The 27,602-nt window shown below is 40.5% G+C and overlaps 1 protein-coding gene across 2 annotated transcripts in view; it reads left to right on the forward strand.

Annotated features, from left to right (window-relative positions):
- The window catches only part of RSU1 (Ras suppressor protein 1), a 240,048-nt gene that overhangs the window by 122,481 nt on the left and 89,965 nt on the right, over positions 1–27,602 (forward strand). For both annotated transcript variants that reach the window (XM_011963895.1, XM_011963896.1), the window contains one exon: positions 814–946. In XM_011963895.1, coding sequence (XP_011819285.1) covers positions 814–946 — 133 coding nt within the window. The remainder of the gene's footprint in view (positions 1–813; positions 947–27,602) is intronic.

Below are 27,602 nucleotides of genomic sequence, written 5' to 3' on the forward strand. Positions count from 1 at the left end.
GGAGGCGGAGCTTGCGGTGAGCCGAGATTGCGCCACTGCACTCCAGCCTGGGCAACAGAATGAGACTCCATCTCAAAAAATAAAAATAAAAAAGAAGGAGTATGAGATTGAGCATCAGCTTGAAGTCTTCACGCTGGCTTTTTCATCTTGGGCATGTTAGTTAATTTCCTTAAGTTTCCATTTCTTTACCTACAAAGTAATATTAGTATCTGACCTACGGATTGCTGGAGAATGAAATGAGGAATGATTTTAAATGGTCATTAGTCTTTAACACTGCCATGTTAATGAGATTCATTTAGGGCTGATTTTGAGATGTGCTTATGCTCTTATACTTGAGTGACAACAATTTGACTTGGATAACATTCCTGTCTTTCTCCATTCATGCGCTCTCTTGATTGATGAAAAAAGTGGTGTTGATCAGATTGGGTCCAGATCAGCCAGGACAAGGCGTGATGCATACTGACATTGTCAAGATAGAATTTCAAGTGGTTTTCATATTATCACTTGTCTTAATCTTGAACAGGTCATTTTTGTCTCCGCAGAAAATATCTCCTTCCCTGCGCTCTGCTTCCCTTTTCCATCTGTCTTCTTTCTTCCTTCCTTTGTTCTTAATTTCTTGGGCCAAGGTACTGTCATGACTGTGTACCTGTGATGACTCAGGTTAAGAAATTTAAAAGACATCAAATGATCCGAGAGGTACTTAGGGTTTGATTTAGGGTACTTGGGCTGTATTTACTGAGAAGGACTTCTTAGACCTGCTCCGTATTGGATGAAGTGACCTTCAGTTTTTTTTTTTTTTTTTTTTTCCTCCAGGAAACTTGGATTTAACTGGTCAGAAGCAGGTATTCAAAGCAGAGAACAATCCCTGGGTGACCCCCATTGCAGACCAGTTCCAGCTTGGTGTGTCCCATGTGTTTGAGTATATCCGTTCTGAGACATACAAATAGTAAGTAGACTCTGATTTTCTGAAATAGTAAACTGTGATTTTATAGTATTTATAATTATGTCTTTAAAAATATACGTGACAGTATCCTATTGGTGGCAGTTAACACTTAGCATTTTTAAATGTTCTATTAAAAACTGCATGTTGGCCAGGTGTGGTATGGCTCACACCTGTAATCCTAGCATTTGGGGAAGTCGAGACTGAAGGGTTGCTTGAGCCCAGGAGTTTGAGACCAGCCTGGGCAACATAGCAAGACCCCATCTCTACAAAAGAAAAAGAAATTATCCAGGCATGATAGTGCATACTTGTCATTGTAGCTGTTCTGAAGGATCACTTGAGCCCAGAAGATTGAGGTTGCACTGAGCCGTGGTCATGCCCTGCACTCGAGCCTGGGTGAGAGAGCAAGACCCTTTCTCAGAAGAAAAAAACAAAACCAAGAAAAAACAGCATGTGGTCATTGTCTCTACTTGTAAATTGTTTTTATTGACATTTTCAAGGGGATTTTTACCGATTTTCTTTAGAGAATTTTTGAGGTATTAAATTAGTTGAATGTTCATGGCACTAAGGAAATTCACCATTCAGATGAGAACATATTTTTTTCTTCTGTGAATGCAAAGAATTACAAGTGTTCTGAACAAAATTGTTAAGCAGTTCATTTATAAAATCAGTAGAGAGTACTAGCAATGCGTCATTCTATTACAGAGAAGCTTTTACTCTAGTGAGATGATAATCTCTTAGAGAAAAGGAAAAGGCAGGAGAGGAAGCGGAATCTGCCAGCTTAAAGTCACAGCACCAAAATACCTCAAGTCCTCACTCCAGGTGAAAGGAGTTTGTGCAAAACTGGCCCAAAAACCTCACCATTCCTGCTTCTTTCTTCTTCCATGTGTCAAGGCTGAAAGGAATTCTGCCACTTCCACGTGCTTCTGTTGTTATATCTACCATCATTATTTTCCTACCTCATCCCAGTCCCCAGCTGCAAAACAAACTGTCATTTATCACAATGTTTGCCTGATCCCAAATGCTGAGATCTAGTAGAATTTTAAGCATCTACAAAAAAGACAAAAACATCCATAGTTAAATGTAATCTGTTTTTGTGTCTGGCATCAACTTCTAAAATTTATTTTTAATTAATTAATTTATTTTTTTAAGAGACAGAGTCCCACTGTATTGCTAGACTGGAACGCAGTGGCACAGTCACAGCTCACTGCAGCCTCAAGCACTTGGGCTCGGGCAATCCTTCCACCTCAGCCTTCCAAGTAGCTGGAACTACAGGCACATACCACCACGCCCAGCTAATTTTTTATTTTTTGCAGAGACGGAGCCTCCCTATGTTGCCCAGGCTGGTCTCAAACTCCTGGTATCAAGCAGTCCTACTGCTTTGGTCTTCCAAAGTGCTGAGATTACAGTCATGAGCCACCATGTCCAGCCTGGCACCAACCTTTGGGAATGTCCCAACTATTGGAAGAAAGATAGAAGATTGCTAAAGGTCACATTTAGTTAAGAGTTTCATTTCTTTTTTTTTTTCTTGGTATCAGAAATATGTCCCATACTCAATAAAACCCTGTGAATCTGTGCCAGGCCAGTGGGTCAGGATTGATTGGCAGGGCAGAGCCTCAGCCCAGAAATGATTGGTGCATTCCTGTAGTCTTGCAGCCTGAGCGCCATGCTCCTGGTGAGACATTTAGTGCTTGCTGTGGCCATGTTTCCAGCAGACAGAAACAGAGAAGACAAGCTGTAAAGAATAATGGCCTGCCTGAGCATGGTGGCTCACGCCTGCAACCCCAACACTCTGGGAAGCCAAAGCGGGTGGATCACCTGAGGTCAGGAGTTCGAGGTCAGCCTGGCCAACATGGTGAAACTAAAAATACAAAAATTAACTGGGCATGGCGGAGGGGCGCCTGTAATCCTAGCTACTCAGGATGCTAAGGCACAAGAGTTGCTTGAGCCAGGGAGGCAGAGGTTGCAGTGAGCTGAGATTGTACCACTGCACTCCAGCCTGGGTGACAGAGCGAGATTCCATCCCCAAAAAAAGAAAAGAAAAATGAACAATCGCCTTAAAACGAAATATACTAAAATTGCCAAAATGATGCCATATCCTCCTATATAAAAGCAATGTAAAGCATGGTTTAGATTATTTTAGACAATACTGTGACACTTACAGTATAAGTCTAAAGACTTACCTTAAGGATAAAATGTGAGATAGGTATAGGATGTGTGTTGTTTCATAAGCCATATAGATATGTACAGTTATTACAGATTCAATCTTTTTAAAAAATATGTGAATATAGCTCACCCTTGGAAATTAGTTAATTATGAAAATGTAGGCCGGGCGCGGTGCTCAAGCCTGTAATCCCAGCGCTTTGGGAGGCCGAGACGGGCGGATCATGAGGTCAGGAGATCGAGACCATCCTGGCTAACACGGTGAAACCCCGTCTCTACTAAAAAAATACAAAAACTAGCCGAGGTAGCGGGCGCCTGTAGTCCCAGCTACTCGGGAGGCTGAGGCAGGAGAATGGCGTGAACCCGGGAGGCGGAGCTTGCGGTGAGCTGAGATCCGGCCACTGCACTCCAGCCTGGGGGACAGAGCAAGACTCCGTCTCAAAAAAAAAAAGAGTGAAAATATAGTCACAAATTAGCAGATGATTGTTTATCTTGTTCCTTTTAAATTGTTAATCATTCCTATCATGAGTTTTAGAGGGCTCTAATTTTTTCTTAGTAAATGGGAAGCTATTTAGAGCTTGGTTTGTACGGTATCTTGAAAAAAGTTATTCTGTATATGATAGTATACAGAAAAATACATGAGCAAACTCCTAGCCATCTGGAATTAGAGGAAATTCTCTATTATTCTGGTTAACAATTTTTAATTTTCAATAGATGAGTTTATAATTTACAGAGGATGAGAATACATTGCATATGAAAGTGCTTTTAATTTTAAAAGATTAAATTGTGAGTTTATGAATTTTGTATTACTTCAAAGTAATTCTTAAGCAATTAATCACCATTCTGCACTGTTACAGACTATTTTAATTTATTTGAACGTGGTTAGGATTCTGGATAAATGAGAGGTATTATAACATAATTGGTATATCTGTTTTTATGTCTGTTATTAACATCCTATTTTGGGGGGTTGGCATAGTCTAAGCAATGTGTCTGCTAACTTTTGCTGTTTCATTTCCTCATGGAGACTTGGATTATTTTTTATGTGGCTAAGTCAACATTCAAAAGCTTCGGTAGGCTGGGTGCAGTGGCTCATGCCTATGATCCCAGCACTTTGGGGTGAATCATGGGGAGATTCACCATGAGGTGGGTGAATCAGTTGAGGTCAGGAGTTCAAGACCAGCCTTGCCAACATGGTGAAACCCCATTTCTACTCAAAATACAAAAATTAGCCAAGTGTAGTGGTGGGTGCCCGTAATCCCAGCTGCTAGGGAGGCTGAGGCAGGAGAATCACTTGAACCCAGGAAGTGGAGGTTGCAGTGAGTTGAGATGGCGCCACTGCACTCCAGCCTGGGTGACATAGTGAAACTGTGTTTCAAAAAAAAGAAGCAGAAGCTGCAGTAAGCATAGGAGAGCCATTGCCCCCTTTCCACTGGGACCAGTTGGTTCCATAATGGCTGCTTTTAGGGGCACCTACATGATCCTCTGCTGGGAGGTCACAAGGGACATGAGCTCTGCTAGGGCAGGGGCCTGCTGTGAGTTCTCTCCTCCTTGGGACGGAGAAGAGGGTTGGTTACTTTGTGTATTTGAGTTTTTTGGCCTTCTCTCATTCTGTAGTAGCTGTTGTCATCCCTTTGTCAAACATACTAGCCCAAAATATGGACTGTTAGCCAGCAAGACAATAAGTCAAACTTTTAGTCATTAAAAAAATAATAATGGCCGGGCGCGGTGGCTCAAGCCTGTAATCCCAGCACTTTGGGAGGCCGAGACGGGTGGATCACGAGGTCAGGAGTTCGAGACCATCCTGGCTAACACGGTGAAACCCCGTCTCTACTAAAAATACAAAAACTAGCCGGGCGAGGTGGCGGGCGCCTGTAGTCCCAGCTACTCAGGAGGCTGAGGCAGGAGAATGGCGTAAACCCGGGAGGCAGAGCTTGCAGTGAGCTGAGATCCGGCCACTGCACTCCAGCCTGGGCGACAGAGCAAGACTCCGTCTCAAAAAAAAAAATAATAATAATAATAATAATAATAACTGTACAAAAATGCCACTGCTGTGTTTCACCAGATTAACACACATTGATTTTCAAAATTAAGGGTCCTTTATATGAATAGATCTGTACTGTATTAGTATATCCTCCTATAATTAGAACCCAACTCAACTCTTTGTTTGAAGCAGCCATTTCATAATTAGGGAATTTTTAATATCCTATCTGAAAAATATTATGCAAATTAGCATGTGCTTGGCTACTTTTAAAAAATGTTTTATATGTGGCAGCCTTCGGGGGAAGGCACTTTATTCATGATACTCATAGTTTTTTTAAAAAAGCAAATCTCACAATCATTGCCGTGTTTTTGATCTTCTATTCTAAAACTTATAGTTCCTACTTTTCACTTCTTTGTCTCTGTTGTTTAAGCCTCATTCCCCTTTATTAAAAGCAATCCTTATATATTTATCAGTGTCTGTGTGTTGGGGATGTGTATTTGTCTGTCTATCTTAAACTACCATTGAAAGCATACTTTTGGTTTTGGCACTTAAAATGCCTGTGAACCTCCTCCTCCTTCCCCCACCCCAACCCCTTTTTCCTAACCAGTTAACCCATTACCTAAATGAGAGGAATAAAGAATGAAAAAACTTACTGTAATGTTTTCTTTTCATTCATGTCTGTGGTCAACGTTCACAGTGACCTTCCTCGGGGCACATCCTCAAGTTCTTCTGAGTTTAGGGCAGAGAAGATGGATGATCTAATTTATAGGCTCTAATGGACTCCAAGGGGAGACATGGATGCTTGAAACAAAACAATGAATTCGTATGTCAGCAGAATTAAAATACTTGGAGATAACTTAGCTTCATGAAGACGGGAACTTGTTCCGTTAAGCAGGAGGAGTGTGGCTGGTAGGATGTTGAGGTATAGTACTTCGGAGATGGCTCTTTGGAAGTGACATTTTGGGGCATTAATCACAGCCCCTTCCTCATGTCTCAGGTGGAAGCTGCTCTCTGTTCATCTTTCGTGCGTTCCACAGGGGAACCTATTGGCTGGTGTCACTGAGTTGCTGGTTAACATAAAATGACATACTTAGTTGGGTGGTTGAAGCTCACCATCCTACGCACATCATTGTGTTTTTAAACTGTTGCTGAAATATACAATCACCTGTTAACTCTTTATTTGATGGTGGTTGTCTCTTTGACCTCTTTTATTTCTGTGAAGCAGAATTATGATGGAATACTCACCACTTGTTAAGTTTCCAGAAGGTAGATTTTTTTCCCCCCTAGGAGGGGCAGTCAGGTTGAAGTTAGCACCCTTGACAAGATTCTTTGTGAAAGGGGGTAACTCACACTTTCCACATTTCCATCAAGGAACGCGGATAGCAACTGCAAGCCATTTTAAAAGCTGACAGGTTAACTCTTGTCAACAAGTTAACAAAAGAAGAGGTTTGACAAATGTTATGCTGAAAATGCATCTGTTGAAAGAGGTATTTGGCAAACAGGCGTCATCATGAAAACTGCAATTTGCCAAGCATGGCAGTCCTAAAGCCTCATTTCCAGCATGGCATCACTCAAAAGATGCTTCCTCGTCATTTCTGCCTTGTCTTTTTCACCTTTCTTTTCTCTCTCCAGGGAAGTTCCCTGCTCATTTGTTTTTTGTGTGTTCCATTTTTTTAACCTTAAATGAAATCCAGCCATACTATTATTCATATTAGTTAACAGAAACATTTTAATAAAGCAGTCTTTGGTGAATGGTGGGAAACCATGAGATAAAAGCTGAGAATTCCTCTTTATTAGAAATCTAGCCAAATAAACCATACTGTTTGATTTATAAGGAAGCATTCTTTTGGCTGTTGGTTGTTGTTTTTCACATGGTTTTACTTGTGAAATTAAAGCTAAGTAATGTTTTATTTTTCTTCTGCACTCTGTGTAAACCTGTTACAAGCTATAAGGGACATAAATGGGCTTTATTAAACAACTACTATATCCTCTAATGACTGCTGAGTCAGTGGCCTAGAAATTCTTTAAATAACTTCACGGATATAACCGGTTCACCAAAAAGCTAGGGCATTTCAAACCTAATAGGTGAGCCCATTCATTTTAAAATAGCCCTTCACTGTAGGAAATTATCTCTAAGAAAAACTTAATAAACATCTGATGAAGTGTAAATGGGTGCACAAAGCTAGCAGATGGTTTTATAAATATCTTCACAAAGATGGAGGAGAGGGTTAAATTTCCAGGATCTTTCTAGTGGTTAGTAAATTGAGCATAGTGACAATCAGTATGTAGAACAATGTAGACTCTTCTTTTTCATTGCTGTATCTGAAAATAGCTCAAATTAAGCCACAGAAAAACAATATTTCTGTGTAGTAGACATAAAGATGAAGAACTGTTTTTCTTTAAAGCTTTTTTTTTCCCCCTTAGCGACACAGTATCACTTTGTCACCTAGGCTGCAGTGCAGTGGCGCCCTGATAGCTCACTGCAGCCTTGAGCTCCAGGACTCAGGCAATCCCATTGCCTCAGCTTTCCTAGTACCTGGGACTACAGGCACACACCACAACACCTGGCTAGTTTTTTATTTTATTTTTTTGTGGAGATGGGGTCTTGCTATGTTGCCCAGGCTACTCTCAAACCCCTGGCCTCAAGAGATTTTCCTGCCTCAGCCTCCCAAAGCGCTGAGATTACAGGCATGCACCACCGCACCTGGCTTTTAGCATAAAGATTGTTTTTGCGGCCGGGCGCGATGGCTCAAGCCTGTAATCCCAGCACTTTGGGAGGCCGAGACGGGCGGATCACGAGGTCAGGAGATCGAGACCATCCTGGCTATCACGGTGAAACCCCGTCTCTACTAAAAATACAAAAACTAGCCGGACGAGGTGGCGGGCGCCTGTAGTCCCAGCTACTCGGGAGGCTGAGGCAGGAGAATGGCGTAAACCCGGGAGGCGGAGCTTGCAGTGAGCTGAGATCCGGCCACTGCACTCCAGCCTGGGCGACAGAGCGAGACTCCGCCTCAAAAAAAAAAAAAAAAAAAAAAAGATTGTTTTTGCTTTTTAAAAGTTGACTGTGTATTCTCTTCCTAGTGATATATATTTTCTTTGTAAATGCTACATATTTATATTATTTTTCCTTTTTTTTCTGAGACAGAGTCTCACTCTGTTGCCCAGGCTGGAGTGCAGTGGTGCGATCTCGGCTCACTGCAAGCTCTGCCTCCTGGGTTCACACCATTCTCCTGTAGCTGGGACTACAGGCGCCCGCCACCACACCTAGCTAATTTTTTGTATTTTTTTTAAGTAGAGACAGGGTTTCACCGTGTTGGCAAGGATGGTCTCGATCTCCTGACCTTGTGATCCGCCCACCTCGGCCTCCCAAAGTGCTGGGATTGCAGGCGTGAGCCAGTGCGCCCGGCCTATTTTTTCTTTTTTGAAGTTGAAAATGCATTATCACATTTTATCCTTAATATATGACTCAAAGGTTTGGCATCTCTGGACCTATTTGCAAGAAAATATGTTGCATTTAACCAGTATTGCTAAAGAGTATTAGAGAAAAGGGAAACCCATATAATATGTTATATTTGGGGTGGTATTGTGTCACATCTCTTATTTCTTTTTTTTTTTTTTTTTTTTTGAGGCAGAGTCTCGCTCTGTCGCCCGGACTGGAGTGCAGTGGCCGGATCTCAGCTCACTGCAAGCTCCGCCTCCCGGGTTTCCGCCATTCTCCTGCCTCAGCCTCCGGAGTAGCTGGGACTACAGGCGCCCGCCACCTCGCCCGGCTAGTTTTTGTATTTTTAGTAGAGACGGGGTTTCACCGTGTTAGCCAGGATGGTCTCGATCTCCTGACCTCGTGATCCGCCCGTCTCGGCCTCCCAAAGTGCTGGGATTACAGGCTTGAGCCACCGCGCCCGGCCATATCTCTTATTTCATGTTAACTTCAATGACAAAATTAGTCATCAAAATTAGTCATCACATTTTAAAACACAAAGTCATCAAAATTAGTCATCACATTTTAAAACACAAAGAGCTCCAGAATGTTTATCCTACTGAATAAAAGTAAGCCAGTTTGTAATATTAACTTTTGAAGGCTGGGTGCAGTGGCTCATGCCTGTAATTCCAGCCTTTTGAGAAGGTGAGGCAGGAGGATTGCTTGAGCTCAGGGAGTTCAAGACCAGCCTGGGCAACATAGTGAGACTTTATCTGTATAGAAAATGAAAAAAATTAGCTGGGCATGGTGGCACATGCCTGTAGTCTAAGCTACTTGGGAGGCTGAGGTAGGAGGATCTCTCGAGCCCGGGAGGTCAAGGTTGTAATGATGTGAGATCACACCGCTGCACTCCATCCAGCCTCAGTGACAGAGTGAGACCCTGTCTCAAAATAATAATAATAATAGTTTGAATTTTGGTTTAATTGCCCAACTATTCCTATATGTGGTCATGAGGCATTAATTACCCTGCTAAATTGTTACCTCTCTCTTTAATATGACAGGAGGAATACAGACAATGTAAGGAAGAATACATAACAGTTCTTACTCTCTTCTAAGTGTTTTGATAGATTTCTTAGTGTATTTTGCATTTAAAAGGATTTTTTTTTTTTCTGCCTTGTAACTTGGTTAACACTGTTATTCATATATACTTCACAGGTAACTGGTATTTTTCCCTTTTTGGCACTTTCACAATTTATTCAATATATGATTTCACAGGCTTTTGAGGCTTTACTTTTCTATAATTTTATAGCTCATGCAAAATGGTTCAGTTTTTTAAATAGAAGGTGCTTGTTCCCATTTGATATTTCCAAGACACTTGGATTCTGTGAGTTAAGTTGGGAACTTCCATCCACTAATCCTATGAAAGTAAAAGGTGAAACTCTACTAAGGTGCAAAAACCAGCTTCGGGAGACTAGCTGTATTCCTGAAGGCATCTAGTAAGACTCCATTTTATATGAGTCCTATTCTGGAATGTTTTTCACTGTGATGTGCAGTAGATGCAAATAAAGACTTGGAAAATGTACCCTCCCATATCCACGTTGCTTTCTGCACTACTTTCCGCTGGTCCTCTAATGTGGTCAGTCCTCCAGCACTCTGTGCTTGCCTAGGAGCTCTGACTGGGACCTGGTAGGCCCAGGTTTGACCAATGAGAAAAAACTCTATGCTCCTTGCCTTTTTTACTCAATGCAATTTGCATTTTATTCAATGACTGGTGTACTTACCTTTGAAGAGTTGTGGATAGCTATTAGAGGGGGCGTAGGAGCAAAAAACTGCAGCTGCAACATCAAAGGGAGAAGAGAGATTTATCCTGAACCCTGCACTACAAAAGACTTTTCCATAGGACTTTAAAGAGTAAAACTATCTCAGTCTCTCTGTGTGTATCTCTCTCCTCCTATTCCAGTCCCCTCTTTCCCCTGTTCCCTTCTCCATCCCCCTCACTCGATTGTTGACGATCAACCCTGCATTTGACATGGCTTATACAGCTCCTAATATGGAGCATGATACATTACAGTATCAATTTCAGGTAAATAGAATATAGATAATTTGTCTCACTTGACAGAAGGAAAATAAATATCAGCTAGAGTCCATCCATACTCCAAAAATCCCAAAGTGTGTCAGGTTACATTCGCTTCAAGAGGAGCTATTCTGAACTCTTTTTGGATGCTATTCATTTGATATAATCATATTGAACTATTGGATATTGACCTCAATGAAGTGAAATTGGTCAACTCTACATATTGATTATGAACTCCCAGGAATCTGAAAAGTTCAATGCTTGATGCTTTCTATTCAGCTAAGATGAATTATTGCCTGCATTTGCTGTTTTTATTTGAGAGATAAATTTAAAAGTGGCGCTTTTACAATCAAACAAAACTGTGGTTTCTAATCTCTACACAGTAATATCTTGTTTTTTTACATGCTGGGTTTTTATTGAGCTTTGGTGTCTTATTCTGGCCAGGCATTGTTGGAGGTTTTGTGGGGTTTTTTAAATTTTTAATTTTTGGCACTGAAGGGTTCTTCTGTGTTGTCATTTATTTTAGATTAAAATGCAAAATGCTATGAAAGGAGTTTCAATCAACTTTATCAGATAAAAAACTTAAATGTGAGTTATGTTCACAGGCATTTATCCATGCCTCAATGTATTCATCAAGCATTAAGGAAATAACTTGCCATATTTTCTTCTACTGTGTTTGCATATTATATTATTTGTTTATAAGACTTGATTTTTAAAAAATGTAGTCAAGAAGAAAATATTATCCACTCTAATAGTTCTCTCTGATACTCATGAACCAGAGCAACTCCATCTTGAATGGGAGCTGGGTAAAATGAGGCTGAGACCTGCTGGGCTGCATTCCCAGACTGTTAAAGCATTCTAAGTCACAGGGTGAGATAGGAAGTCAGCACAAAATACAGTTCATAAAGACCTTGCTGATAAAACAGGTTGCAGTAAAGACACCAGCCAAATCCACTAAAACCGAGATGGCGATGAGAGTAACCTCTGGTCGTCCTCACTGCTACCCTCCCATCAGTGCCATGACAGCTTGTAAATGCCATGGCAATGTCAGGAAGTTACCCTATATGGTCTACAAAGGAGAGGCATGAATAATCCACCCCTTGTTTAGCATATCCTCAAGAAATAACCATAAAAATGGGCAACCAGCAGCCCTTGGGGCTGTTCTGTCTATGGAGTAGCCATTCTTTTATTCCTTTACTTTCCTAATAAACTTCCTTTTAGTTTACTCTGTAGACTCGCCCTGATTTCTTTCTTGGGTGAGATCCAAGAACTCTCTCTTGGGGTCTGTATCAGGACTGCTTTCCTGTAACAGTTCATTTTTAAATAATCTCATTTGGTTTTGTTTGGTTTTGAGACGGAGTCCGGCTCTGTTGCCCAGGCTGGAGTGCAGTGGTGTGATCTCGGCTAACTGCAACCTTTGCCTGCCAGGTTCAAGTGATTCTCTTGCCTCAGCCTCCCAAGTACCTGGGATTACAGGCACACACTACCATGCCCAGCTAATTTTTTTGTGTTTTTAGTAGAGATGGGGTTTCACTATGTTGGCCAGACTGGTCCCAAACCCCTGACCTCAGGTGATCCGATCACCTCGGCCTCCCAAAGTACTGGGATTACAAGCATGAGCCACCACACCCGGTCTAAATAATCTCATTTGGAACATATGCAATTCTGTCATTGTCAGAATGCACATACCTTATATTCTGTATCCAATTAGGTAGTGTTTATTTGGAAATTAGATTATTGAAGTTTTGGTTATTTTTTATGGCAGGTTAATGAATAAGTACAGTGGCTTTTGGGTGTTTCTTTTTCTTTTCCTGGTGACAGCTGATTTCGTCTTTACTGTTTGTATTCGTTTGCTTGGGCTACCATAACAAAGTACCACAAATGGCATGGTTTAAAAGCAGAAATTCATTGTCTCACGTTCTAGAGGCCAGAAGTGCCAGATCAAGGTGTCAGCAGGGTTGGTTTTTTCTGAGGGCAGTTAGGGAAGGGTTTGTCTAAGGCCTCTCTCCTTGGCTTGAGATGACCCTTTTACCCATATGCTTCTTCACATCATCTTCTCTCTACGTATCTCTGTCTCTGTGTCCAAAGCTCCCCATTTCGCAAGGACATCAGTCATCCAGGGTGAGGGCCCACCCTAATGACTGCATTTTATCTTGATTATCTCTGTAAAAACCTGTCTCCAAATATGACCATTGAGGACTAAACTCTGATTTTTTTTTTTTTTTTAATCTTGCCCAAATTCCTATCTAGGGGTTTGGGGAGTCATGCTCTACAAACCATAAATTCCCATCAGATGGGTTTTATTTAACCCTATATATCCTGACTTACTTTCCAATCTGACTCTGGCATAACATTACGTGACAAAGAAGAAAATAAAAATATTTCACCCCAAAACATGTTTCTTTGCCATATTTTGTAATGGCCCTGCAAAGCCATCCTTTGTGGGGGAAAACGTGCATCTGTAAAGAATCTCTACTAACATAGCTAGATCTTTTTCTTTCACCGCCCTCCCAATCCTGAGGAGATGAACTGAGTGTCTAGCACCCCTTATAGGTCTGAATAGGGAACATTTGTCATCTGTTGTCTCTAAGGACAGCCACTATGAGACTTCAAGAATCTTGGTCTCCACAATCTTTTCTCTTAACCTGAGCATTTCCTTTCTATTAATCCCACGTCTTAGACAAACTCAACCAATTGTCAACCGGTCCTGGAAGACCCGGCTTTGAATTGTTCGAAGTCGAGCAATTGAATTGAAGTTGAATCGTTGAACTGCCTTTGGACCAAGCCAGTGTATTTCTCAAATGTATTTAATTGATGTCTCATGCCTCCCTGAAATCGTGAAACCAAGCTGCACCCCAACCACCTTGGGCACATGTTCTCAGGACCTCCTGGGGGCTGTGTCAGGACCACGGTCACTCATATTTGCCTCAGAATAAATCTCTTCAAATATTTTACAGAGTACAAAAGGGTACTCTCATTGTTGACACCATATTCTGAGGTACTGGGGGTTAGGACTTCAACAAAAAAATATTTGGTAAATTTGCCGTATAAAATAACCGAAACTTCAATGATAATTTACACAATCTCGATATAAACACCATCAGTTAAAAGTATGTGCGTGTCAAAGGCGATAGAATTGTTTGTTTTCCCAATGAGATGATTTACAAATTAACCATCATAGTGGAAAACAGTATTTTCTGGGCTATTTTTTAATACCGTGAGCCTTATAAACACATATGAAATAATATACAAACACAGTAGAATGAAATATTTATTGTTACTCAGATGCCCAGAAATGGCATTCAGTTCTTTATGAATATATTCCTTCTTTTTCCTCTCTTCATCTGTAGCCTCTACACCTTCACAGGGAGGCATATTCTGTTTATGAGCCAATGCGTTTAAATGGCTAAGTCTTGACCCATGCCCATACCACACACACACACACACACACACACACACACACACACACACACACACACACCCCCATCCCACCCTTAAGACTTGGGTTTCAACATCATGTTATTCTCCAAAAATGCACATTTACCACTGTTTCATTGTAAGGAATGGCAGAGGGATCTGTGTTGTTTTTAATCTTTTAAGAATGGACCCTATTAAAACGAAAGTTGCTTCGAATTTGAAGATGCATTAGGAATGAAAGGTACCTAACAAACCTCCTCTTTGTGCTATTTGGTAGAGAATTCATGAAGGGAGGGTTCCACAGAGTACCAGCCCCCACTATTTCCTTCACTAGAATCTAAGGAGGGCATGTGTGGTGTGGAGGGTCTTTGTGTCTGTGTCATGTGATGGGACCCCCTCCAGTATGTGTGGAACCTGGGACCTGTGTGGTCCTGTCTGATGGCTGTTGAAGTTTTGTTACAGGAAAGGGGTCCCGATCCAGACCCCAAGAGAAGGTTCTTGGATTTTGCACAAGAAAGATCCAGGGTGAGTCTGCAGTGCAAAGTGAAAGTAAGTTTATTAAGAAGGTAAACTGGTAAAAGAACAGCTACTCCATGGACAGTAGGGCGTTCCCGAAAGTAGGAGGGACGTGTGTCCACCCTAGGTAACGTGTGTGTGTGTTTGTGTGTGTGTGTGTATGAATGATTTTAAAAGACCATGGGGAGATGTGCTCTGCTACTAGGGTTTGTGATAGAGGATTAATTTTCTTAATTACTATATTTTGCAAGAATCAATATTATCTTTAAAGCAAAACTAGGAATGCCTTTGTTCTCCAGATATCAGGATATCAGGACACTCCCAAGTCTGGGTCTGTTTAGTCAACATTATCAGTCTGTTCCCATAACTGTAAGCATCTAGAGGCTAGGAATGCCTACCTTTCTGGGAGTGCAGCCCAGCAAGTCCCAGCCTCATTTTCCTAGCCCTCACTCAAGATGGAGTCGCTCTGGTTTGAACGCCTCTGAGGGTTTTGCCTCATAGCGTGTGGAGTCAGAGATTTGCTGTCCCATCTTGGGACTCTGGTCACCACATCTGGAGCCCTCATGATTTTTGTCTCATTTTTCCTACTTTGTCCCAGGAGATCTATGGATTAGTGGATAGTGTCAAGAGACACAGAGTTCTCTTCTCGTGTAATTAAAGCTGGCTTGCTTTCTCAGCATGCGGAGAGAGGTATCAAAGATGGAGTGCTTGTTTTCATAGCATGCACCATGCTGTAAAGACACAGTGACTCTTCTGTGAAACACTAAGGAAAAAGAAGGGGAAATAAGGCATATAGGACTTGTTAAAGGAAAAAGACTTCAGGTAGAAATGGATTGATTTTTATTATAAATTTGGACTTGTTGAAGGAAAAAGACTTCAGGTAGAAATGGATTGATTTTTATTATAAATATGAACTTTTTTTAAAAATAACATTTTTAAAAAACATACAGACAGCATATATATATATATGGCATATACATAGGAGTGTTCTTAGATTGCTCATCTTAGAGGTGGCTTCTAGTGCCAGTTTTCTCATGGCAGATGACCTCATCCCACCCACCTCAGCTTCCCCATCTGCAAAGCTCAGGTTTCAAACTAGATCATCTCTGAGGGTCGTCCTAGCAATGATTTCTAATCCTTAGTTCTTTGTTTTTCTAGGAAACATATTTTATTATTGACATCTATTAATTATTTTTTAATTCAATTTAATTCTTAAATTTGCCTCCCATCTGGATTTACTTTATCGATTCTTTTAAGGCAATAGAAGACAATGATGACCCTGAATACAAATTGTTACAGGAAAATGGATCCAAGATAAAATTACCAGATCAACCTTTTTATTCCATATTTTATGGAATATCTAATAGATGTTTGGCAGTAACTTATTCTTACACATGAATTCCTGACAGTTTCGATTCTTCAGACTTATTAATCAGTGTAGTCAGCACCAGAGCAATTTTATGAGACTTACCAGTCATCAAAAATTTATTATCAGATAAATCAAAGAAACAACGAGCATCTTAATAGGGTAGAGAAAGTGGCATGTAAAGGATCATTTAAGACGGTGCTTTTTGTCAGTTGTGCATTATATTTACAACCAATATCTAAGAACTTACTCATAATTTCATGCAAATAGTCAGCAGGGTGATAGTTGCTGTCTTAGGTAAACCTTTTCTCTGTTTTTCTCCCACAGCATGTTGTGTTTGGTGTAACTATAAGGCTAAGACTGCTAAATAGACACAAGATAGGAAGCATTGATTTCCAATGTTAAGCCTATAGCATTTGTTTTAAAGCAGTATCTCCATTTTCTTCTGGATTTTATTACAATTGTCATCCAAAATTAAGAGTTACTGAGCTCAGCCCTTTCCCTTGGGAACAAGGTGCTAAAGTTGAGCTCTTTGTTTTGTTTTGTTGTTTTGTTTTTTTCCTGACATAGTTTGGATATTTGTCCCCACCCAAATCTCATGTTGAAGGTGAGACCTAGTGGGAGGTGTTTGGGTCATGGGGGAGATCCCTCATGAATGGCTTTTGCCATCCTCTTGGTGATAGTGAGCTCTCTCTCTGAGTTCACACAAGATCCAGTTGTTTAAAACTGTGTGCCACCTCCCTCCCTCCCCTTCCCTTTCCTCTTGCTCCTGCTTCTGCCACGTGACATGCCTGCACCCCCTTCATCTTCTACCATGTTTGTAAACTTCCCGAGGCCTCCCTAGAAGCAAGCAGATGCCAGCACTATGCTTCCTGTACAGCCTGCAGAACCACAAGCCAATTAAACTTCTTTTCTTTAAAAATTGCCCAACCTCAGGTATTTCTTTATAGCAATGCAAGAATGAACTAACATAGTCCTTGTTTTTTATTTTTCTTCTTATTAGTTTTTCAAACTTGAGCTCTTTGGAATGTCATGGGAAAATGGTATTCAAATTGCCTTTCTTATGTCCAGGCTCCACATGTATCTTCTGTTGTGAGACATAGGGCTGTGTCTGCTGTATTCTCAGCACTGTTTTTGATACCCCGTTAAAGGTGTAATAAAAGACCACATTTCTTAAAAATCCAGTTTTTGGCTGGGTGTGGTGTCTCACACACCTGTAATCCCAGCACTTTGGGAGGCCAAGGCCGGCAGATCACTTGAGGTTAGGAGTTTGAAACCAGACTGGCCAACATGGTGAAACCCCATCTCTACTAAAAATACAAAAATTAGCTGGATATGGTGGTGCACATCTGTAATCCCAGGTACTCTGGAGGCTGAGGCTGGAGAATCGCTTGAACCTGGGAGGTGGAGAGTGTAGTGAGCCAAGATTGTGCCACTGTACTCCAGCCTGGGCAACAGAGTGAGACTCTGTCTCATTTAAAAACAAAAACAAACAAACAAAAAAACCTTGGGTCTTTATTGTGCCAGATAAGGGGAGTTTTTCCATCACCCTGTCCTTGCCCTGAGTATTCCCACATAGCAGTAAGTATCCTCTAGGGCAGAAGGATGGTGATGGTGGGCCACGTGGGAGCTGAGCTGGCAATAGTCTTCAGACAGAGCTGCTGGGAATGGACACAGACAAGGCCGGTTTACATCCCAGCAGAGATACAACCTGCTTTCCACCTCACATCCATGTGTGCCGCCTTCTCTGTCTGGAATGTTCTTTATTCACATCTTTACCTATTGAAAGCCCAGTTATTCTTCAGGTCTCAGGTTAAATATCGCTTCCTCAGAGATCTTTTCTTGGAAGGTTTCCCTACTGCCCATCAACTCTAGGCTCCTTTTATCATCTTTCTTTAGGGCCTCTACTTTCATTAGTACTAATTTTGTAATAACAGTGGCTATCACTTACTTCCTAGGTGTCAGACATTATATGCCTTGTATGCACTGTATGTAAGTTTCTCACTCAATGTTTATTGGTGTGAATACTACCTGTAGTTTAGTAGTTAAGTATGTGGGTTTTTTCCTCCTGTAAGAGACTTAAATCTTTTTGAAAGCAAGATTCCTTCTTGACTAGGCTTTGCACATGACATGCCCCCCATGTCTTATATAACTTCTGACAGGTCACCTTAATTTCTGAAAGGTAAGACCATTCTGGGGTCTGGAGTGTTCCAAGTTATATAATTCATTGTTTTTGGTGGTAGGTAATAAACAGTACTGGAAACATTAAAATGTGTTCTCAATATCTAATACTCAGTTTAGATTATGTTTTCCCTATGATCCTTCATTATTTTTATAGATCTTTCTTTTTACCATACTACTCTTATGGTGCAGATGAAACATTTCCTTAACAAATAAACTAATTATGTTTGAAAGCGAGACCTTTTTTTATTCAAATCTGAGGGGTCTGTGATTCATTTGTCTGTCTTCTCTTTGTCCAGTGATGGAGTGGTCCATGGGGCATGTGGAGTGCATGGTTGTGCTTGTAAATGGATGGAATATTTCCGAAGGATAAGCAATAAACTAGTAATGGTAGTTATCTCTAGGGAAAGAAACTGGATGGCAAGAGACAGGGAGGAGTGGGCACATCCTCTTCACTCTTGATCCTGTGGTACCTATTGAATGTCCTATTTTTACATGCATTCACTATTGAAAAGATTATTTCTTAAAAAAAGAAAATACTCCCCAGTAGGAATTTTTACTTCCCCATGAAGGTATAAAGGAAGAAACCACAAATAATGTGGTTTCGTAGCTGGTTTTGTCTACACTGTCTCCCATTTTCATTCATTTGGAGATTATGTGGAAGTCCTCCTTTTTGGTCTCTCTTTGATCAGGTACACTAAAAATTTTCAAGCTGATACCACCTCTTAAAATGAGTCCCGAATCTTGGAAAGAGACAATTTGAGAGACAGTTTGAGAGAAGGTTTCTTGCTTAATGCATGGACCATCCCAATTCTTGGCTTAAGCATTGTGCAGTCTTCCACTTTTTATAACACCTGTCAGATAACATTAGGCTTTCCTGTGTTCTTGGAAGAATCTGTGGCAGTCTGTTTTTCCTTGAGAATCAAATGGGAAAAGATGGTCATTCATGAAGACCTAACAAAAGAGAAGAATAAAGAAAAAGCAAGAAAATGGATTTCCACGTTGGGTTTGTTTTGTTTTGTTAGGGGTGTTTTCCCATCTAAGACTTTAAGTGACAGATAGGCTTTTCTATTTTTGAAAGGACATGAGGGTTTGAAATAAGGAAGAAGGGATCTTGAAAGAATTGATTGTGTCTTAAAGGATGGAAATGCGCTTCGGATTCGTGCAGATGAGACAAGGATTTTTTTTTTGTTTCGTCTCTGCTTAATTTTTTTAAAGCTGTCAACTAAGATGACGTGTGTGTTTCAGACTGTTTATGTGGGATTATAAACATGTTTAATCTGTTCTTGTGCATTCCCAATAGAAACTGCGTGAGTGGTGTGATCTTTTAATAGAATGTGTCTTGCAACTAACAAATTTATTTTGGTGCTAAATTCTGGATAATTCCTAAGAAATGTAAATGTTGTCAATAAAAGTTTTTGTTTTGAAATACTTATAATCTTGGAGCTATATTATTTTAAGTTTTCTGAAGACAGCCTCTGCTTCATTTTTCTAAGTTTAGTTGAGACAGGGCAACAAGAAAACATACTGGCCATAAAGTAAAAATATTCTTTATAAATTTTTGGAACATGGTTAGAAGAGAACTGTAGATGGGGAAAAAAATGCTCCTTTCAGGCCACTGTATGCATGCATGATACAAGATGACTTGGGTTTACTGTGGTTTCAGTACTAAGAGTATTGAGTGGCTTTTACTAGGAAAATTCAGAACCTGCATTATAAAGTCAGCTACTCCCAACTTCCTACCCCCGTTTTTATTTTCTTCATGTAGATTATTAGTGTGTGATACAGTTTGCCTCAATTACACTAAGGAGAGAGAATTGACATTTATTGACTTCTGTGTTCCTGCCATGCACATCTAGGCCCTCGTGAGTTCTTTACAGAATTCATCTCCTGTAGTTTCATGATTTGCTTCTGCTTTCAGATGAGAAAATGGACAGTCATCGTTTAAGTAAAAAACCGGTGACAGAGCCAGAAATCAAGTTCTGGCCAATTTAAAAGAACGTTGTCTCATTTTCCAGGTTGCTTTAAGTAACATTGGGGAAGAAAATAAGGAAATGTTTATGTTGATACCCTCAAAGGGAAGCCAGGGTATGAAGCTTAGGGGAATGTACAAGATCATTTGACTTTTCTGGTTCTTGAATCAAATTCAGCCTCCTACAAGGCCTCATCCTCATACTAGGGTTGCAGGCACATGCGGCATTTAAGGGTCCCTAACAATATTCCTACTGCCAGCTCCTTAGTCCCTCAAGGCTCTAGTCCTGCAATTCACCCTGATTCTAATTTAACAGCCCCTTATCTGAGTGATTCTGGTACGACAAGTACAAATCTATCTTCCTGCTAGATACACCCTCTGATTTTGGTATTAGGGATACCCAACCTGTATAACTGCAGCCCACAGTAGATGTATAACACACAGTTATACAGGTTGAGTATCCCTAATCCAAAAATCCAAAATGTAAAATGCACATATCTGAAACTTTTTGAGTGCTGACATGACACTCAAAGGAAATGCTCATTGAAGCGTTTTGGATTTTCAGACTAGAGATACTGCACTGGTAAACAGAGTACAAATATGTCAGTCCAAAAAAAATCTGGAATCCAAAACACTTCTGGTCCCAAGAATTCTGGATAAAGGATTGATGTAGTTTAGCTGTGCCCCACGCAAATCTCATCTCAAATTGTAGTTTCCATAATCCCCATATGTTGTGGGAGGGACCTGGTGGGAGATAATTGAACCATCAGGGTGGGTTTTTCTCGTTCTGTTCTTGTGATAGTGAATAAGTCTCATGAGATCCGATGGTTTATAAAGGGCAGTTCCCCTGCACAAGGTCTCTTGCCTGCCACCATGTAAGATGTGCCTTTGCTCATCCTTCACCTTCTGCCACGATTGTGAAGGCTCTCCAGCCAATGGAACTGTGAGTCCATTAAACTTCTTTTTCTTTATAAATTACTCAGGCTCAGGTATTTTTTCATAGTAGTATGAAAATTGACTAATACAGGGATCAACCTGTGTTGTTTTGTAGTTGGGCTTCAGTTTGTTAATGCATATTAAAGAGTATGACCTTTCTCTAGAATACTTACTAGTATTTGTCTCTTTTGGACTTGAGGATGGACTCCTGGCCTTTCTTGGCTCATCAGGTACCAACTGACTGTAATCAGACTGGCCAGGACAGTCTTTCCCAAGCTTTCTCCATGGTCCGTTCTTTGTCTTTGTTTTATTAGCTCTGGACTCAGGCTCTAATTCTGTTGCCCATCCAAGAATGAGCTCTTCTCCAGGAAGCTCTTATCCACTAAGTGGAAAATAGTATTAGAATCCAAATCTGAGGCCCAAGAAAGTTTTCCAAAAGAGCATGGAAGTAGAGGCAGGGTGATGTCAGGTCTGCCAGCTATTTGAGTGACAAAGCAGAAAAATTACTTTCTACTCAAAGGAGCATGCGTTCATGTTGATGTTCTCAATTTACTTCTCTTTTTTACGTTTATTTTGTCCTTACTACATTACCAGAATTTGTTAATCCAGTCCCCCTTTACCAAGCCATACATACTAAATGAAACCATGTGTTTATGTGAGTAGTGATGCCATATTTCCAAATTTTCATTTTCTTTTCCTGAGCCTGGTCTCTAGTGTTCTGGAATTGGCTGCCAAGTGTGTAAGCTCAGGAAGTTCCTCTTGTTACTGTCCACAGAGCAATACCTGCCTGAAAAGAAAAAGAAACAGTGATCTCCTTCTAGGTTTTATACAAAAAGTAAAAATAAAAAAAGCATGGGCCACTCAGTAGTATAAAGGCTTAGGTAACCTGATGTCTAGATAGAATGCCATTTAATTATGAAACAATAACAGTGACATAGGGAAGATGTACCAACAAAACCTTTTGAAGTCTGTTACCTCCTGATTTTCTTGGCCACTAATATTTGTCTTAACACTAACAGCTTTACTTTTTTTTTTGTCTTTTTCTTGCAACAGAGTCTTGCTCTGTCACCCAGGCTGGAGTGCAGTGTTGCAATCTCAGCTCACTGCAACCTCTGCCTCCTGGATTCAAGTGATTCTCATGCCTCAGCCTCCCAAAAAGCTGAGGTTAAAGGTGTGCACCACCATGCCTAGTTAATTTTTATTTATTTATTTTTGATACAGAGTCTCACTCTGTCGCCCAGGCTGGAGTGTAGTGGCACAATCTCGGCTCACTGCAACCTCTGCCTCCCGGGTTCAAGAGATGCTCCTGCCTCAGCCTCCCGAGTAGCTGAGATTATAGGCATGCCCCACCGCGCCTGGCGAATTTTTGTATTTTTAGTAGAGACGGCGTTTCACCATGTTGGCCAGGCTGGTCTCGAACTCCTGACCCTCAAGTTACCTGCCCACCTCGGCCTCCCTCCCAGAGTGCTAGGATTACAGCACCTGGCCAGCTTTACACTTATATTCAATTTCTAAATGTCCTTAGGCTTGCTCTCTTATTCAAGTTTCAGTTCAAATGCCATCTCAACAAAATTTTTTCCGTATCACTGTATCTAAAGTGGACCCCATCACCCACCACCCACTCCTGCCTCCAATTTTATCGTCTCTCTTAGCTTAGAATGGAGGCTCCTGCAAGAGCAAGGAGACTTAGTCTTGTACACTGCTGTGTCCTCAGGAGCCTCAGACATTGCCTGGCACCTAGTGGACTCTCTGAATGTGTGATAAATGAGAGCTGTTCTTTCAGGCATACTTTGTCACCTGCAGTGTAAACATTTCTGCTAGAGGATTTAAAAAAAAAAAAAAACCTTCCGTGACACATTTTCAGTGTTTCCCTTTTCCTTCTTGTGTCTGAGTTGCTCACATTTCATATTATTAGTGCCGCTTCCATCACCATAAATGTTGCTCTGATGTTTCCAAGGCTGCAGCCTTTCCCAACCAGCTATTTCCCGTCAAATCTGGTTGCTCTTTTTAGCTAGGCTTTGAAGGAAACTCCTGCACACAGAATTTTAAAGGGCAAAATGTGGGGGGTGGGGAGGGGAACAAAACAAAAGCAGAGGCTTTGTTTGAGCTGGACTCAGCCCATTTGCTTTGTATTTTGTTTTGGTTTTGAGTCCGCCAGGCCTCCATCCCCTAACAGACACCTCTGTGTGTGGGACCTAGATATTGGCTGCTGAGAGCCTCAGGATGCAGGTGTTGCTTTTGTGCTCCATCATGATGGTGTGAAAGAGCCTATAAAAGGTAAATTGGCAGGCTTTGAACTATAGTAATTGCTTGAAAATAAACAGCAGAGGAGAGGGAAGGGGAGGCAGCTCTTCTTCCCAGCCTTTAAAATATATGCCGGTTACGTTGGCAAGTCAGAAAAATTACTTAGAGCCTGATCTCTGAACCTAAGGACCTAGGTGGAAGACAGCATAAAGAGTGCCTAAGTCATCACGCAGTCTGCGGGTGCCAGGGGTCTCCTGGTCGGCCCCACTGAGAAGCAGCTGTGTGCTGCAGGAGGCTGTGCCGTTGCTCGTCCTTCCACATGCATCATTTGAGATGGAGCCTGACCTGTTGAACACAGGGACACCCAGTGACGATCGGGCATGATCGTGTGCTTCAAGAAACACTGGGCTTCTCTCCACACAGAAGAATCTTGTCAAGACACGGCTTCTCCATTTGAGCTTCAATTTTCTCACAGATGGAATTAATTTTCTATATTGCTAAGAAAAATTCTCAAATTCCCATTAATTAAGTGTTGAGGAGAAAATTGGTATGAGACAACGTTCTTTTAAAATTGTTTCTTTCTCCTAAAATGTGGAAATAACACGACTTCATTTTAATTATGTATGCCACCAGTAAAAAGAAAAATTTGTAGCCGCTCTGCTTATGTTGGAGCAAATTTCCTGCTTTTGAGAGTAAGTGTGGCTGCGTGCTATACAGAAGACAAATAGGGACTCCACAGCAGTCGTGAGAACCACAGAAAGTATCACAGCGTTTCTGGTCTCTTGAGCCCTACCAGGTACTGGAGATGCACGCTTCTGCCAGCAGGACTTACGGACCCTGAAGAAGCATTTCTGTGGGGCCAAAGGACTTCTAAATACCCTCTAAGGAAATGTACAAAAACTATGAAGTGCCTTTTAATGAGGAGCAGATGTAGCTTTGGAGAATAAGCTGGCCTTAGGAGACATGCTAGATTCTCCTCCACGTGTAGACCAGTGGGTGTGAGCCTGGCCATGGAAACAGGCTGCCTGGGTTCAGGTCCTACCCTTACCTTTTGCTAGCTTTGTGACATTGGGCCAGGTAGATTTGTTTTTCATTTAACATCTTTATTTGACAACAATTGGCATACAACAGACTACAATTAGGTTGTACGATTTGATGCATTTGACAAATGTATACATCTGTAAAACAGTCAACTTAAGACAGTGAACACATTCCTCATCCCCAGGGGTGTTTTTTGTGCCCATGTATAAACCATATTTCTCATTTGTGCCTCTCCCTTCTTTTCCCCCATCCCCAGGCAACCACTGACCTACTTTTCTGACTGTATGTTTGCATTTTGTAGAGTGTTCGATAAATATAGACATAATGTGTACTCTATTTAAAAAAAAAATAACTGGCTCCTTTCATTCAGCATAAGTATTTTGAGTCATTCATTCATGTTCCATGCTTCAGTAGTTGATTTCTTTTCATTGCTGATTTGTAGTCCATTGTGTGGCTATATCTCAGTTTATTTATCCTTTTGCCTGCTGATGGACATTAGGCTTATTTCCAGTTAGGGGATATTAGAAATAAAGCTGCTATGAGCTTTTGTGTAAAAGTCTTTTGTTGGACTGTTACACAAAACAACAGCTGTTGTTTCTCGTGGGTAAACACCTAGGAGTGGAATGGGTAGATCATATGGCAGGCGTGAATTTACCTTTTTTTTGAGACAGAGTCTTGCTCTGTTACCCAGGGTAGAGTGCAGTGGCGCAATCTCGGCTCACTGCAAGCTCCACCTCCTGGTTTCACACCATTCTCCTGCCTCAGCCTCCCGAGTAGCTGGGACTACAGGCGCCCACCACCACACCCGGCAAATTTTTTTTTTTTTTTTTTGTATTTTTAGTAGAAATGGGGTTTCACCGTGTTATCCAGGATGGTCTCAATCTCCTGACCTCATGATCTGCCCACAGCTTCCCGAAGTACTGGGATTATAGGCGTGAGCCACTGCACCCAGCCGGATTTACCTTTTTAAGAACTGCAAAACTGTTTTTCAGAGTTATGGTACCATATTATCAATCAACCAGCAGTGTCTGAGAGTTCCAGTTCCTCCTTATTCTCATCAATACTTAGTATGGTCAGTTTTTAATATTGTATTTGTTCTGATAGATTCAGGTAGTTTCTCCTTGTGGTTTCAATTCATATTCATCTGATGAATAACAGTGTTGAACTTTGACCATCCCTGTATATACTCTTGCGAAATTTTCAAATCTCTCCATTTTTTTTGGTTGGTTAGTGCATTTTCTTATTACTGACTATTGAGATTCTTTATGTAGAGTTGGCCTTCCATGTCTGTGTGTTTCCCATTCGTGGATTCAACCAACTGCAGATCAAAAATACACAGACCAAAAGGAGTCTGTGCTGAACATGAATAGGTCTTTTATTCTTGTCATTATTTCCTAGACAATACAGTATAACAACTATTTACATAGCATTTACGTTGTGCTAGGGTGGTATAAGTAATCAAGAGGTGATTTAATATATATGTGAGGTTATGCGTATGGTACGTGCAACTCCTATGCCATTTTATGTAAGAGACTGGAGCATCTGTGGATTTTGCTATCTGCCAGGAGTCCTGGAACTAATTCCCCATGTTTACCGAGGGACAGTTGTTTCATAGATAGCAATCCTTTGCCAGATATATGCCTTCTGTGGTCTGAATGTTTATGTCCCTGCAAATTCATGTGTTGAAATCCTAACCCCCAGAGTGATGGTATTAGGAGATGGGGTCTTCTAGGAGGTGATTAGGACATGAAAACAGATTGCTCACAAATGGGATTAGTTCCCTTATAGCAGAGGGCCAAAGGAGCTCGTTTGTCCCTTCCACCGTGTGAGGATGCAGCAGGAAGATGTCAGATGAGGAACAGACCCTCACCAGACACTGAATCTGCAGGTGCATTGAACTTGAACTTCCCAGCCTCCAAAACTGTGAGAAATAAATTTCTATTTTTTAGCAGCCATCCAATCTATGGTGTTTTGTTATAGCAGCCTGGATGGACTAAGACATGACCTTTGCAAACTTCTCTGCCTGTTTGTGTTTTTTCTTTTTGTTCTTACAGCTATAGGTTTTGAAAAATGAAACTTTGTGATTTTGTTGCAGTCCATTTTGTCAATTTGCTCTTTTATGGGTTGTATTTTTGTTGTTATATCTAAGTATTCTATGCCTAAATCAAGTTCATAAAGTTTTCCCACGTTTTGTTCCAGAAGCCTTGTAATTTTAAGTTTTGCATTTAGGTCTATGATGCATTTTAAGTTAATCTTTATAATATGAAGTTTGGGTCAAAGTTTAAATTTTTCCATATGGATATCCAATTGTTTCTACACATTTGGGTGCAGGATAGGAGATTGTATTGTATAAGCCTTGTATATCTTGATTTTCTCTCTGCTTGTTTTATCAGTTGCTGAGATAAAGATATTTAAGTCTCAGAGCATAATGTGAATTTGTCTGTTTCCTTTTGCAATTCTGTAACTCTTTGCTTCGTGTATTTTGTAGTTCTGTTATTAGATCCATAAATGTTTAACACTATTACACCATCTTGATGAAATATCCCTTTTTTCCATAATTAAGTGAAGTTGTTTTTCTTTAGTAATGGTCTCTGGCCAGAAATGTACTTTGACAGATAACAGTATCACCACCCTGCTTTCTTTTGATTAATGTTAGCATGGTATATAATTTTCTTTTGCTTTTAACATATTTATATCTTTATATTTAAAGTGGATTTCTTGCAAGCTGCATATAGTCTGGTTTTTTTTTCTCTCACCTGACAGTCGCTGCCTTTTAATTGAGGTATTTGGCAATTTACATTTAATGTGTTTGGTTTCATTTAGTTCTGTCTTCATGTGAGTTTGATTTTAGATAGTTTGTTATTTTGTCTTAAAATTCTTCATCTGAATCATTATAGCATTAATCTTCTGTTATTCAATTTGAGTCTTTTTTTAATGTCATCTGAAAGTCAGGATACTAATTAAGTCAAGAAGGAAGGGAGATCTTGGAGGGAGGTTGTCCACCTCAGTCTCTTTCTTGACCTAGCTGATGGTTCATCATTGTTCATTTTTTAAACTTGTGTTTGTTAATGCATATCTTTTATGCACTTTTTGGTAATAGGTATATCTTCACAATTCAAAAAATGTTTTAGATGAGTTGAAAATACAGTAACTCAGTGTACAGTGTTCTTTTGACAAAAAGAACTGTAAAAATAGCTTTTCAGATAGATTAGTAGTAATGCTTTTTATTGCTTTTGAAATGGTTGTACATTTATTGTAGTATAATGCAAATAAGGAATTATGCTAATGTCATTAGGAACTAAGATTTTTAACAAAAGAGAAAAGATATACAAATTTAAAAATGAGGGAATTTA

Source organism: Colobus angolensis, unplaced genomic scaffold (assembly GCF_000951035.1).
Source record: "Colobus angolensis palliatus isolate OR3802 unplaced genomic scaffold, Cang.pa_1.0 Scaffold63, whole genome shotgun sequence".
In the NCBI taxonomy this organism is placed as follows: domain Eukaryota; kingdom Metazoa; phylum Chordata; class Mammalia; order Primates; family Cercopithecidae; genus Colobus; species Colobus angolensis.